Source organism: Barbus barbus, assembly GCF_936440315.1.
Source record: "Barbus barbus genome assembly, chromosome: 7".
NCBI lineage: Eukaryota > Metazoa > Chordata > Actinopteri > Cypriniformes > Cyprinidae > Barbus > Barbus barbus.
Window position 1 is genome coordinate 27,161,754 of NC_136735.1, and position 16,221 is coordinate 27,177,974.

At 37.4% G+C, this 16,221-nt stretch overlaps 1 protein-coding gene across 5 annotated transcripts in view; it reads left to right on the forward strand.

The window, feature by feature from the left end:
* tbc1d1 (TBC1 (tre-2/USP6, BUB2, cdc16) domain family, member 1) overlaps positions 1-14,629 on the forward strand; it is a 57,057-nt gene extending 42,428 nt beyond the window's left edge. For all 5 annotated transcript variants that reach the window (XM_079422162.1, XM_079422161.1, XM_079422163.1 and 2 more), the window contains 7 exons: positions 1,387-1,548; positions 2,479-2,640; positions 6,898-7,142; positions 9,141-9,300; positions 11,145-11,314; positions 12,295-12,471; positions 13,018-14,629. In XM_079422162.1, the coding sequence (XP_079278288.1) occupies positions 1,387-1,548; positions 2,479-2,640; positions 6,898-7,142; positions 9,141-9,300; positions 11,145-11,314; positions 12,295-12,471; positions 13,018-13,230 (1,289 nt within the window). In that variant the 3' untranslated portion in view covers positions 13,231-14,629. The remainder of the gene's footprint in view (positions 1-1,386; positions 1,549-2,478; positions 2,641-6,897; positions 7,143-9,140; positions 9,301-11,144; positions 11,315-12,294; positions 12,472-13,017) is intronic.
* The last annotated feature ends 1,592 nt before the right edge of the window (positions 14,630-16,221 follow it).

Sequence of the window (16,221 nt, forward strand, 5' to 3'; positions counted from 1 at the left end):
ACTTCATAGTTTAATATAAAATTTTATAGCTACTATTTTTTTCATTCTTGTTTTGTAATACCGTTAAATTTAAAGGGTTTCTTGTGGATTAAGGGGAACTAAATAATCTATATAGTGTTTATAATGTTTATAAATGTTTCGTTAAATTTACTGGTATTTAATATACAAATGAATTAATGCTATTGTTTGCAATTATAAGGTTAAATGAGTTATAAGGTTTCTATTTTTGGAGTAAAATCAATTTCTCTTTCATGAGATTACTTCCTCTTTTTGGCCGGGTTATGTTTCTCTGTGTCGTAAACTCTAGGGACGAGGCTTCTAAACTGGGGTGTTTTTAGGGGCGTGATATTAAAACGACGATTGTTTTCTGCCGCCACATTTATCAACGTACGATCTTTCGTACAATGGGATTGACGGCATACGAATATTTCATAAATCACAGGTGAGCTCTGTCGTGAGATGATTTGTGCGCTCGGATCTGCGCTCGTTTCTACGTTAGATTGATAAATGAGGCCCAATGACTGTATAATGAAGACATTCTGCTGCATGCTGGGCATGTGTTGTCTGCCTCTCCTTCACTCTCCACTTGTTAAACTCTTCCATTTAAAAGAAAGAAAAAAGGAATAAACAGCCTAATCTTCAGACTATGGCAATAAAAATAATATGTATTATAAATAATAATTTAATTATAGCAACTGAAACAGCTATTCCTGCATACTATTATTCTCAAATATTGTTCTTAAAATTTAAATGTTTCTGTTTTACTTTCATGTTAGTTTTAGGCTATGGAACTATGGCCTGGTTTCACAGATAGGGCTTAGACAAAGACAGGAATAGGCCATAGTTTAAATGGGACATTTAAATAATTTTTTATAAATGTGCCTTAGAAAAAACATTACTGCTGTGCATCTTGAGACAAAACAAAGGCACTGATATATTTTAAGATCAGTCAGTGCAAGTTTTTTCAGTTGAAGCATTTTAGTCTAGGATTGGTCTTAAGTCTTGTCTGTGAAACCGGATGTGTTCACATCAGAACAAATAAATGGTGAAAAAGTTAAGTAAGAAAATGTAAGATGCGGTCAGTGGAATGGGAATTTTTGTTTTTGATCTCTAGATAGTTTTTTTCGAAGTTGAACGCTGTTTCATGCAAAAGACATCAGATATGAGTGTAGTGGCCAAACACGTCTGTTTAGACTGTGTTTACATTGAAAAACAATGGAAAATCAGCTCAGTGGAATGTAAAACACATTCTGTGTGAATGGACAGTAAGGAATTAAATTGAATGCACTGTGGTGTAATGTTGTAGAAGTTCTTCCAATTCAACTGATTATCTTTATTCTGCACATTATTTTTAATTTCTTACATTTTCATTCAATGTGTGTACAGCATCAGAGAGTGATCTGCAGTGCAGACGACTGAAGCTGGACTATGAAGAGATCACTCCGTGTCTGAAAGATGTCACACTGGTCTGGGAGAGAATGCTCAGCACCACTGGGAGATCAAAGGTCAGATTTGACACTGAGGAGATCCACAAAGCTGTGGGACAAGGTAACACACACACACACACACACACACACACACACACGTAGATTCATAAAAATCTTGAAGCTGCTGTAACAATGAGTTGTATGAGGTTTTTCTTAGCAGCCTATCCATTGAATGTTTTGACACCTTGATTAAGTGAACTAGACCTGTACATTGAGTGAAGACTACGTAATATGTTGTTTTAGACAGTTTGTGTATAAGTTTTCAGTTTTTGGAGGAATATAAACTGAGTTAACTTTGTGCATTTATTTTAAGGTCTTTTTAATTAGATTTTCTTGAATAAAGTGGATTTTTAAAATAGTCTTCATGTTTGATGTTTATTTGGAGAATGTGTGTGAGTGTTTAATATTCATAGATAGAAGAGCTGTCTCTGATAGTCAGGTTTTTATGGAGGTAGTTCTACAGAAAGATTGGTGAGATTGCATGCACACAAGCACAAACCTGTTCAAGTTCAGTGCAACTATGGCATTTACATGAAGCATTCACGCACACAGAGAGATTCATGTTATCACAATCAATCTGGTGTAATTCTTTGCTTTTCTGGTTTATGTATCATAAACTGCAGTGGAGATAAAATGCTGAGTGTTTGCAATTCTGTTTGGTGCCACTAGTGCCACAGAAATTACACACAGAACCGTTTTTGCACCTGTAGCTGGTTTTTGGATTTGTGATGTTTGTGTATGTCATTTTTCGGATGTGTGTGAATGGGGAGGGGTTTGCAGGGATGTGTTACCTTTTTACGTCAGTCGTTGCCAATGTTGACTTTGTCTTCTTGAAGTGATTTTATGGACATCCATCTACATGTCAGATGAGATCACACACTACTGAAAAAGCACTCAGAAACTGAGGTGTTGTGCTCAAAGCATGTAAACATTCAAAAGATCCCTAAATGAATCAGTTTTTCTGCTCTTTCTGTTTTTCTCTCCCTCTCAGGCGTCCCTCGTCAGCATCGAGGAGAGATTTGGAAGTTTCTATCAGAGCAGTATTTGCTGAGGAAGGAGGTGCCCACCACCAAACCTCCTAACAATGACACTCCTTACAAAGAGCTTCTGAAGCAGCTCACATCCCAACAGCATGCCATCCTCATAGACTTGGGTTAGTATTACAAACGCAATGGTCTGTGCCACAACCTAGTGAGCTGCATTGCTGTCTACAGCTTACATAGACACCATCTAACTAAAATGGAACCTTATAAGTGAAATGCTGTTCTTTTGAACTTTATAAGATTTGGTGAGCTTGCTTAATGTTGTTCTAGCGTGTTGAAAAACAGCCATTCTGCTTTTCTGTGTCTTAAAAACACACACTAACTTGTACATGCTCATGCTTGCCCTGGAATTCTTTCAAAAATTGCCATCTGAGTATACACAAAAGTCTCCATTCTTTGCAAAATGATCATTACCTCCATTATTATAGAGAACAAACTTCTGCAGAACCTCAGGCTGAATGAATGGTTGAGACACTAGCAGAGATAGACAAATGTGAAGATGGAGAGATTAATTGGGAGGCTCAGACAAAGAAAGGGAGGTGTCGTTTGCTCTCAGAACAGTGACAGCAGGGAGAAAGAGAGATAGATAGCTTTACAACACAGGTAGAAACCTAATCTTCTAGGAATGTATATTGTTTGTAGGAAGACGCCCTCTCAGACATGAACATGAAAGCTCTTATTCAATGCAATACAAATATTGGAAGATGCTTGCATGCGTCACGTAAATGTTCAACCAAAAATTATTCAATCAGTAATATTAATAAGAACTTTTTTATTAAAGTAAAAAACTTTGGATAAAAGCGTCCACAAAATGACTAAGTGACACAATATTTCAGTTTTCATTTCATTATGTGCCACTTCAGGTGCATACATTGGGCCAGTTTTACTAACAGCTTGTGCCAGTGCAAACCATCTTTTGGCATTAAAATAGTACTGTCAGGATTTACTAAAGATGTGCAGTGACGAATTGGCTATGAACAGGCATGGACACAGTTATTTTTGTGCCTGACCTTATTGAATCTGCTTTTGTAGGAATTTCCCTTTCAGACGCAAAAATTTACGGGAGGAGAGTGTTCAAATGAATCACTCAACGCGAATTACTAAAGTATGCGCTCGTCAAATTACTTGCATTTGCGCCATTATTTAACACCCCAAAAAAGCATGTCTTTAACTATTTTCCACTTGAAATGGCTGCAATTGTTGTTGCTTAGAGGAGGTCCCTCGGAGAACAAAGAGGGCATGGTAGAAGGGGGAGGATTTTTTTCTACACGTATTAATTTATTAGGAATGCCAGAAGAACACATTATCTAAACATATCGTTTGCCAAGCCATGTTATTTTTAATTTGCTTCAGGAAATAAAAGACAACCTGGAACCCTTAACTAGGAGTCATGCAATTCCAGGTCTGTCAAAACTTCTTGCAACCCTTCTTTTTTTTTTTGTTGTCTCCGGTTCTTTTTAACATACTGTGGCTTCTTTATTTCTTTATTATTTATTTGCAACTATGTTAATTTGTGCTGCGCTTGGTATAATGCGTTGATCAATATGTAAATGAGATGCTGCGTCGTCTTGCGTGTTCTTTAATTTGAGAATTAAAGAACTGTTGGAATTGCCGCTGTTTTGGAATTGCGCTTTCTCGTTAATTTGCCCTGTGCAGTAAAACTGGCCCATAGTCTACATTTTGTAAAATTTCTGTTTTCTGTTTTCATGTTACAGTAAAAGTGTTTTTTTCCTAATTGTCAAAACTGGAAACACAATTTAATTTAGTTTTTTTTGTTTGGCACCTGGACATTGTGAAATCCCAAGAAATGAACAAGTGTACGCTGCTGCTAAAGCAGCACTTTCCACAGATAATAAAAAGTGTTCCATACTACCCACTGATATTAAAATTACCAGAATATCATCATCAAATTGACAACTGAATGGTGTCATTGTACGAACAGCAAACTGTCTGAATTAACTTTACTGTTAGTAAAAGTTGGATCTTTACAGTGGGGAAAAAAAATATTTGATCTGCTGATTTTGTACATTTGTCCACCGACAAAGAAATTATCAGTCTATAATTTGAATGGTAGGTTTATTTGAACAAAAAAATCCAGAAATACGCATTTCAAAATAGTTAGAAATTGATTTGCATTTTAATGAGTCAAATAAGTATTTGACCCCTTTGCAAAACATGACTTAGTACTTGGTGGCAAAACCTTGTTAGCAATCACAGAGGTCAGATGTTTCTTGTAGTTGGCCACCAGGTTTGCACACATCTCAGGAGGGATTTTGTCATAGTCCTCTTTGCAGATCCTCTCCAGGTTTCGAGGACCTTCAGCTCCCTCCACAGATTTTCTATGAGATTAAAGTCTGGAGACTGGCTAGACCACTCCAAGACCTTAATGTGCTTCTTCTTGAGCCACTCCTTTGTTGCCTTGGCCGTGTGTTTTGAGTTATTGTCATGCTGGAATACCCATCCACAACCATCATGGCCCCGTCCATCGTCCCTTGCGGTGCAGTTGTCCTGTCCCCTTAGCAGAAAAACACCCCCAAAGCATAATGTTTCCACTTCCATGTTTGACGGTGGGGATGGTGTTCTTAGGGTCATACAATATTCAGCATTCCTCCTCCTTCAAACACTGCGAGTTGAGTTGATGCCAAAGAGCTTGATTTTGGTCTCATCTGACTACAACACTTTCACTCAGTTCTCTTCTGAATCATTCGGCAAACTTCAGACGGGCCTGTACATGTGCTTTCTTTTAAAGTGACGTGACGACATACAGCCAAGTTTGGTGACCCATACTCGGAATTCGTGCTCTGCATTTATCCCATCCAAAGTGCACACACACAGCAGTGAACACACACACACACCGTGAACACACACCCGGAGCAGTGGGCAGCCATTTATGCTGCATTTCGGTGCCTTGCTCAAGGGCACCTCAGTCGTGGTATTGAGGGTGGAGAGAGCGCTGGACATTCACTCCCCCCACCTACAATCCCTGCCGGCCCGAGACTCAAACTCGCAACCTTTGGATTACGAGTCCGACCTTCTAACCATTAGGTGACGACTTCCCCACGAGCAGGGAGCAGGGAGACCTTGCAGGCGCTGCAGGATTTCAGTCCCTCACGGCATAGTGTGTTACCAATTGTTTTCTTTGTGACTATGGTCCCAGCTGCCTTGAGATCATGAGGTGAGATCTTGCATGGAGCCCCAGACCGAGGGAGATTGACAGTTATTTTGTGTTTCTTCCATTTGAGAATTATCGCACCAACTGTTGTCACCTTCTCACCAAGCTGCTTGCATAGCCTTGTAGCCCATTCCAGCTTTGTGTAGGTCTACAATCTTGTCCCTGACATCCTTGGACAGCTCTTTGGTCTTGGCCATGGTGGAGAGTTTGGAATCTGATTGATTGATTGCTTCTGTGGACCGATGTCTTTTATACAGGTAACAAGCTCTCTGCTCCTTACTTGTATAAAAGACACCTCAGAGCCAGAAATCTTGCTGACTGATAGGGGATCAAATACTTATTTGACTCATTAAAATGCAAATAAATTTATAACTTTTTTGAAATGCGTTTTTCTGGATTTTTTTGTTGTTGTTCTGTCTCTCACTGTTAAAAAAAACCTACCATTAAAATTAAAGACTGATCATTTCTTTGTCAGTGGGCAAACGTCCAAAATCAGCAGGGGATCAAAAAAATGTTTCACCCACTGTATTTTCAATAACCGATTGGATCTGATAATAAGAATACACAATGCTGTAAAGGACATTTCAGAATCAGGAAGAAATTCTTGATATTAAAGGAAAAGCTGATATGCTCTTCATACCAGAGCCCATTATCTTTTAAAAACATTTTATTAAATAATCCAGCTAACCTTAATAATTCAAAAATTGTAACCACAGTTAATACTAGGGCTGTCAAATAAAATTAGAATTTCGAATATTCATTGAATTTAAAATAAAAATCCACATTCGAATGCAAAAACGTTGCTCATTCAAAATGTGACTTAAGTGCACAAAGAACTTGGCCTCTGTATGCACCTACATGAGAGAAGCATTGTGTGAATATAAGCATATACTGTAAGTATATATAAGTTGATGCACGTTGAAAACCAGCACTTGGTTGATTATACAATAACAAATATTGGAGCCCTAGTTTGTTCTGTTCTTTTGTCAATTCCTTCTTTCTACATGTGGCTAAATTGCTGCACACCCTTGAGAGTAACCCTCTGAACGAGAGTGAACACGAGGAGGAGAGTGAGTTGAAAGGAGGGGGGTGGTCATATGCTTCTGCCAACATCATCAACAACAGCAGCATTGTTTTACTCAAACTGCGCTGAAAAAAAAGAATACTTGAATGATTATTCTTCTTCCTCTCCCAGGACGTACATTTCCCACTCATCCGTATTTCAGCGCTCAGCTGGGTGCTGGCCAGCTGTCTCTCTATAATCTACTGAAGGCATATTCTCTGCTGGACCCAGAGGTGGGTTACTGCCAGGGCTTGAGTTTTGTGGCCGGTGTGTTGCTGCTCCATATGAGTGAGGAAGATGCATTCCACATGCTCAAATTCCTCATGTACGACACGGGGCTGCGGAAACAATACAGGCCTGATATGATCATACTGCAGGTACAGTAACATTCACATTGTCACGCACGGTATATTGCATCAAATAGTATTTTTTCCCACTTAATGTTTTACACCTGAGTGGTGCTTTTGACGTGTTTAAAAATGATTTACACACGTGAAAAATAGACTACAGGCATATTAGTGGCTTTTATTCTACGTGAGGGTGATTTTCCTTCATGGTGGCTGCTGTGTTTAGATAACATGACCAGACAAATACTAGGGTAACACTTTATTTCGATAGTCCACTATAGACATTCTACTTACAGTAAGTAACTTTGCAACTACATGTCAACTAATAGTCATTAGACTATTACTAGACTGTCTGCTTAATTACTTCCACAACATATTGACTATGAGAAAATTTGCAAGTATTTGTCAACTTATTCTACTAACCCTAAACCTAACCTACTGAGAGTAGACATGTAGTTGCAAATGAATGAGAATTAGTTGACATGTAGTTGACATGTATTTACAAAGTTACTTAGAGTTAGTAGAATGTCTTAAGTGGACTATCAAAATAAAGTGTAACCAATACTATTCGCTTTATTGCAGTAAGCAGTACATTATTTAGAATAATCTGCTTGATTTTCCATTGAAGAAAAAAGTCAAATGGTTTGGAATAACATTGTTGAATAAATGATGATAGAATAATTTTTTGTGTGTGTGATCTTTTTTAAAGGGTCATGAAACCCCCTGCTTCAGCACTGGTTAGTTCTCACCACAGTTGAAAAAAAAACGCTAAAAAAGTGTGAGTGGTGCTCCCATCGAGTTAAAAACACAAAATAAATGCACAGCCATTTGCACTCTGCATCGAAAACATATATATGAACGCGCTGTTGCACCTCTGATAACTTTTTAGGCTTATTCTTCTGCGTTTATATAAGCCTTGAGCTGTAAAAACGGTTACACTCACTAAGTGAATGAATAGTGTTTGTGCCAAACTCTTATTACAAAGCAAAAACAAACACTCTCCTTCGATCCATGAGCATTTCTCTCAGTTAATGTACGCGGTCTCACACTCTGAAGCGTCTGTCATAGCAAATCAACACATACTGTTGTGAATAATTAAGCGAAGCGTCTTCTCATAGGATAAGAACACGCAGTCTCATGAATAATTTAATAGACACTGACGCGTCATCGATGTAGTCCTTTGCCACGTCACAAATTATGACGTCAACACGATGTAGATTTTAAACCCAGAAGATGAAAATAGTGCAAAAAAGCTCAAAGTTAACCAGTTTTCTCCAACAGTTAAAATTATCGGACGCTAACATCGTCTTCATTCAGCCGATCTCCGGGTCTGGCAGTAGCACTTTTAGCTTAGTTTAGCATAGATCATTGAATCGGATTAGACTATTGGCATCTCGCTCAAAAATGACCAAATAGTTTCGATAATTTTCCTATTTAAAGCTTGACTCTTCTGTAGTTACATTGTGTTCATAATCAAGGAACTTTGCTGCCGTACCATGGGTGCAGCAGGCGCAATATGACGTGACGCAGCGCCTGAAAGTAGTCCCCAGCTAGGTAACTAGTTATGATGTAGCCGGGGACTACTTTCAGGCGCTGCGTAATATCATAGCAAATCGCAATAGAAAATCTTTTTCTAAAAAAAAAAAAGTTTCATTTTTCGTCGGCCCACTTTAGAACAATCAAATATACTTCAGTAAATCTTTAGTACTTCAGTAATGCATTGCATTCCTTAATACTGCATTTACTGCAACCGTAAACCAAAGAAACATAATCAGTCACATAATATGTAGGCTTTGACAGCTCTGATGCAAATCAAGCAAAAAAAAAAATCTCCTGCCAAGCATGCAAAAAGAATCTGTTACGATATCTGTAGGGAGTGCTCAATAATGACATAACAACTAAGCAACATGGTTAATGTTCATAAGATTAGACAGTTTAATTAAATGATAGCAATATTTTGTCAGGCATTTTTTGTATTCTTCTGAATGATATTGTCAGCAGCTGTTTTTCTCTGTCTTTCTTTCTTAGATTCAGATGTATCAGCTGTCCCGTCTGCTACATGACTATCACAGGGAGCTGTACACTCATCTGGAGCAGTACGAGATCGGCCCCAGTCTCTACGCCGCTCCCTGGTTCCTCACTGCCTTTGCATCTCACTTCCCTCTTGGATTTGTGGCTCGAGTGTTCGGTGAATGCACACACCCTCAGGCACTCTTCAATACACAAACACACTCTCAATACACACTTCCAATCAAAATAAGTTCCTGCGCTTGCCCTTTACCACAATGCTTTTTATATTTATACATTTAACAAACACGTTCATTTAAAGCAGGGCCAGTCCCTTTGGACAAGCTCCTTGCTCAAGGGCGTAATAGTGAGTTGTGCACAACCTACAATCCCAGATGTTTAACCAACAAGCCATACCAGCCACAGATTAAAAGCATCTTCGACTGAACTAAAAAGTAGAACATCAAACCATGTTTAGAGATATCAGCAAGCTGATCAGATGTCACTGTGGATTGCCATTGTCTGGATTTCCTTAGAAGTGTTTATGAAGATAGCCTACATGTTTGACATTCTTTTGTCTGGAAGGATACTGTGGAACACATATATAAAAGCACATTCTCTCTCTTTTATCGTTACCATATACAGTCAGGTACACACGTATCTCCACTTACACAGACACAGTCTGTCTGCAGAGAGATATTAATGAAATTTTGAGGGATGGTTTTTCAGGTTGGGGAAGAATTTTTGCACCTGGGTTTATTTGTCTCTCTTAAGTGGTGCCTGCTATTGCACATACTTTCTTAAAACCCCTAACCCTAAAAAATAAACTTTGGCACATAATTCGCCCTGCACGTTTATGCTACAGACATGGATAATATTTTTTTTTGCTGAATACAATTTTTCTGATGAGGTTTCAATTGGCAATTTGTCCTTCATCATTTATCATTTCAGAATGTTAAATTCTCTGACTCTCTTTATCCTTTGCATCACACTTTATCTTCTGTGGACATGCTAAAGTTAATTATGCATTGTAATCACAATCACTGATGCCTAACGACTGGCGCTAACTTTGTTTTGCTTAATCACTGTTCCGTGACCGTGTGTGTGGTGTGATTATAAGGGTGAATGTCATTGACCTTGTGACACACAAACTTGCACACCATTTTCCGTGGGTAATCTCTAGAACCATCTTGAACCATCTGGCTTTACACACACTGACTTACACATACACATTTCTATTGACAATCTTTTTTCTTTACACGTGCACACACTTATAAACAAACACACAACTTTCAACAATTCTATTATTTCTTCTGCTTTTCTCGTTGAAAATTTATTAAATTATATATTATATTAATTATAAATTGTTCATATATATATATATATATATATATATATATATATATAATTTTATAGCATGGCACTGAGAAAAAAATCACTATATTAAATAATATAAAAATCACTATTAATATTACATAATGTATTATATTATTTCATTTTAATATTCATATGTTTTATTATTATTTAGCTAGGTGGGCATTAAATGATTTAATGTATGACTCTGAGGAAAAATAAAACACCCTCTGCATGTTAGATACGTAATATTAATATGACCATATTTTTTTACATGTATTTAACTACTGGTTTTATAAAAAAAATAATAATAATTTAATTAAATAAATGAGTAAAATTTTTATTTGTGAAGTGGTTTAAATAATTTATTTTAGTTTTTAGAGTTTTATTTTTAGTTTAGACAACATTTTAAAGAATTTTAATATTGCCAATTTATTGTTTATATGCCATAGCATGAAGTAACTGTTTTATGTATATCGTTAATTGTTTTACTGTTCTCTGCCAGGATTCTAATACCAGTTTAACCATTATAGACTATTGAACTTCAACTGTGAACATAAATATAATTTTTATTGTATTACTATACACTATTGCAGTCAAATGTTCTTTCTGCTACTTTCTGGGATTCCTTGAAGTAAACTGAAAAGTATTTATTGATTTTATGTCTTCCAGACATGCTGTTCCTTCAGGGATCAGAGGTCATCTTCAAGGTGGCCTTGAGTCTTCTTGGTAGCCACAAGCCTCTAATTCTGCAGCACGACAGTCTTGAGTCAATTGTGGAGTTCATCAAAACAACCTTACCCAATCTCGGCCTTGTGCAAATGGAAAAAACAATCAATCAGGTAACATCTTTGTCAGTGTTTGTGTGCACTATACCTGTATTCCAAATAGACGTCCAATTCGCATGTACACATATGTACTTTCCCTTGCGCCAAGTGTCAAGGCGGTGGCACATTTGGGTGTGGATTCTATTTGTGCTTTTGTGGTGACAGCAATATGCGTGTGTCTTTCCCTACACAATCAACACATATTCATGTTCGGGTGTGTCCTGTGTTCATCTTCATATGTGGTTTTGCATAAGTACTAGTTTCATCATGAGCTCGGCACAAATAATAGATGGAGTTAGTTAAGTATGGGTGTTGCTCAGTGTGTGTCTGTGCATGTATGTGTGTTTTATGTCTGAAACGATGTAAAGTGTTTCATAAAAGAAATTTACCACAAGTTCTCTCCCATCACCTGAATATTTTCAATTATGCCCAACCATGTACAATTAATGGATTTAGCAGCAAGAAAATAATTTACATACAGCAAGAGTAACAACATGAACAAGTGCAATAAGCAAAACCAAATATCTATTTATTGACTCTCCTCTTTACTGAATTAAAATTTTTTTTGAGGACTATACATTATTATGTAAACTCATAGGAAAATATTTAAAATGCTTAAAGTAATTAATTAATTTAAACATTTCTTGTTATTATACTTCATTTGCTACAGTGCAAATTTAAACAAATATATTTCCTTAAAAAAAGGAAGTAGGTGTGAGCACCTTCCACTTTTTAGGAATTTATGACACTATAAAACAAGACTCAAGTTGTGAGGAGCTTGAACACACAAAGGGCATATGTTTTCACTTTGTTGTTTTTGGATGCTGGATGATCATTCATCAGTAGAGTTTTTTTGGACACCACTCTCTCTCATCTTACAAACTGAAGTTTGTCCGCACACACACACACACACACACACACACACAAAGAAACATGCTTTGACTTGCCTATCTTTGAAATTCTCATCTTGTATATTTGTACATGTCTCCGTGTAGGTGTCTGAGATGGATATCTGTAAGCAGTTGCAGGCCTATGAGGTGGAATATCATGTTCTTCAGGACGAGCTCTTAGATGGTCCCTCTACTCTCAGCCAATCACAGCGTGTGGCCCAGTTGGAGAAGACCAATGGAAGCCTCCGACAGCAAAACTTAGACCTCCTAGAGGAGCTTCAGGTGGCCCATACTAACACAGCAGAATCCCTTTATATAATTGCATTCACGTAGATTAAAGGCTTATTCACACTGTATCTGAATTTTCAGCATTATCATAAGTTTCAAAGTGAAATGTTGCATGTATGAACTCCACTCAACAAAAGCTGAATTTTTATTTTATTTTTTTGCTTGCTTTGCTTTGTTTGTTTTCTTGTTTTGTTTTGTTTCATTTCAGTTTGGTTTGTGTGCTTTTTATTTCTTGTTTAGTATTATTTATTCAGCTGTTAACGTTATATGTATAAATATTTTATATAAATTTCAAAGCGAAATTTATGCTAAACTTTTTTTATATTGCTTTGTTTTCTGTTTTTTTTACTTTAGTTTTTTGTGGTTTTGTTTTCTTTTGGTTTGATTTGTGTTTTTTGTTTAAAAGGATTTATTGAATTATTTAAACTCATCGCATCAAATATAGTGTGAATTGTTTCATTGCAAAAAGTGATTGAATATTTCAGACTTTATATGTACGTTGCATCTGGCTTGGACTGAACAATTATCATCTTCCATCAGGTTTCCCACGCTAAGATCAGGTGGCTGGAGACTCGTGTGGACGGCCTGGTTAATCGAGAGGCTGAGCTACAGTCGGAGGTGAACACTCTCCAGCAGGAACGGACAGAGCTCCAGCAGACTGTCTCCAAACTCAAAGATCTCCTCAGCAGTCTGGGTATAAACAGCTCCTTCCCTGACCAGGAAAACTTCACCAACACAAGCAACAACCAATAACTCTGCCAGTTAGGATACAGAGTCTAGTCTTTATAAACACTCAACAGTCCTCACCAGATCTGCTATCAAGCTCCTCCTGTAAGCATCACCTCTAAGGTGATGGCATCTTAATGGAGGTGGACAGGTAGGCTTTCAGAGCACTGAAGATCCTTCACCTCAGATCTTCTTGAAGATCTGAAACGGTGTCTTTTAGAGCATCTCGCCAGAGCTGATCAAACAACCTAAACGATCAAAACATTAAACAGCTCAGAAAAATCACTAAGATTTCTTCCCTTTCTGGTTCTTACGGCGTTTGTGACTGACGTTTACTTTCTGAACCGACAAGTTCATTTATAATCCACACTCCTTTTTACACTCCCTGCTGTTGTTTTGGTGTTGTTAACATGGCATTGGCCCCAACATAGCCTCTAAGGTAGATTTGATTGGCGTTCAGGCATCAGATTGACTGTTCCCCAGTAAGCACTGAACAGCCCGCCGAAAAGCTACGGAAAAATGCACTCTTGCTGTGCAGCGTGTTGTTTGCACCCTGTTCTTACTTTGTGTGAATGTGTGTGTGTGTGTGTGTGTGTGTGTGTGTGAGCATGTATGCATGTGGGAATCTACCATTGTATTCCAGTGCAATCTAAACTAAAAAAGACGACCCTCCAGTACACTGCAAACTTGCACAATCTTCTGTTCTAACAGAAATCAAAGAGGAGCTCAAATTTGAGTGCATTTCATTAAACAGATGCGTTTCATACTTTCATCTGAGACTCAGACCAAATGGAGCTGATTTACTCAGAAATCACTTGATCTTAACAGAAAATCCTCACTCACACTTTCCCGAAATAACATTTAAAACTATTCAAACAATAGTCAGTCTCTTTCATTGTTACACACAAATGCAAAACTTCATATATAAGCACAGTATCCACCAGTTTGTTCATTTGGATTTTGAGGTCTCCAATAATGGCATTTTAGCTACTTGGCTGCACTGCTGTTGATATGGTACTCAACGAACCAAAGATCTGATTATATTTTAGGACTTTTTCTGTGACAAACTGCACGTGTCGGGTGCATAGATGTGTGTTTGTCTGAACACACTGTACACGAGTGTCTGTTTTAAACGCACGTTCAAGAGTTGTCACATCACCTCTGTATTTGAGTGTGAAATGTTTTGACGGATGGAAATAAAGGGGTGTGTGTGAATGAGAAGGAAAACAGATCAGCTTGCATCATTTGCGTGACAATCTGTCCTTACCCTTTGACCTCATATGCTTTTCTGGAGAATTCCATTTGTGTTTCCCAGTGTTGGAAAGACGGGGACGCTGTTAAAACATCATTCTTGATGAAGTGCTTTATTTTTATTGGTTTTTATTGAGAGTATTATTCTTATATGCATTAAAAAACATTTTAAATGAATGCGAGTTATGGATTTATTGCTTTACAGTGTTAGTTGTTGTGTGTGTGTCGTGTTCCATGTAATGCTCTGGTCTGCTGAATCAGATGTTCTCTTATATCAGACTTAAGTTTCATTATAACATTGCATCTGGTTTTGACTGGATCTAAAGTAAGAACTAGTTAGGTAAGTACTAAGTAAATTTCTTTTGTCTCAGAACTGAAAGCATCTGTATGAGCTGTTCCGTAAACAAAATAATGCATCTAATTCTGCTTTTTAACGTGAACAAATGAAGTTATGGACAAAAGTATTGGGAAACCATATGTTTAATGATATTCTAAAAACAGTACATAGACATTCATATGGATTTAGACCCCCCTTCACAGCTGTAACAGGTTCCACTGTTCTGAGTAGGCTTTCTATAAGATTTTGCAGTTCTTCAGTGGGAATGTTTGTCCATTCCAGTGGAGCGTTTGTGAGATACTTATGGTGGACAAGAAGTTCTGGCTCTTTGTCTCCTTTCCAGTTCATCCCAAAGGTGTTCAGTGAGGTTGAGGTCAGGGCTCTGTGCAGGCCAGTCAAGTTCTTCCACACCAGACTCATCCAACCACGTCTTTATGGATCATGCTTTATGAGTTTGGGCATAGTCATGCTGGAATAATAATAAAGTTCCCACAAAGCTGGAAGCATAACACTTCCAAAATGTCTTGGTATGCTAAAGCATTAGGATTTCCCTTTCACTAAGTAAGGGACATAGCACAACCCTTGAAGAACAGCCCCATACCATTATCTCTCCTTTACCAAACTTTACAGCTGGCACAATGCAATCAGGCAGGTAAAGTTCTCCTGGCATCCGCCAAACCCAGGCTTGCCTATCAGATTGACAAACAGAGAAGTGCAATTTGTCGCTCTACAGAACAGGTTTCTACAGAAGCTTCCAATTACAGTAACTAAGCTCTTCAGAACGCCCCCCTTTTTTTTTTGTGAAAATTGAAAAAAAAAAAAAAAGTAAAAATAAACTGAATTGCTAGATGCTTGGTAGCCATTTACTTCCATATTTTTTTCCATACTATGGATGTCAGTGGCTACCATCAACTGTTTGGTTAGCAACATTCTTCAAAATAGCATGTTTTTTGCACAACAGAAGAAGAAAAAAAACTACTGGGTATGATCACATTTAATTAAAATGTAAAAATAACATTGAAGAATTTTAATATAATTCAGTTCAAATTGATTTAGACAAGATAAATTGGTAGACTTGGAAAATATTGTATATATGCTTTCATTTGGGCCTGAACCAAGTTTTCAAGAATCCTGTAATAGGCTATTGAAGAAAGTGCTGTCATGATGTGTTTGTGTTGGATGTGAACTGGATGTCATCATGTGACATTATGACATCAACTGTTAAGCAACATTCATCAGTGCTGATCAAACATTTCTTAAGCCATTTGCAAATGCAGTGTTTTAACTTCAGCCCTGGAATCTGTGTGATGTGCAATAGCCCACAAGATTGTAATCCACTAACTATGATCAAAGCCAAAAGACAGTAGATGCACACATTACTTAATAACAGGTGCATATTTAGATACTTCTTCCAAAAGCATGGAAGTGCT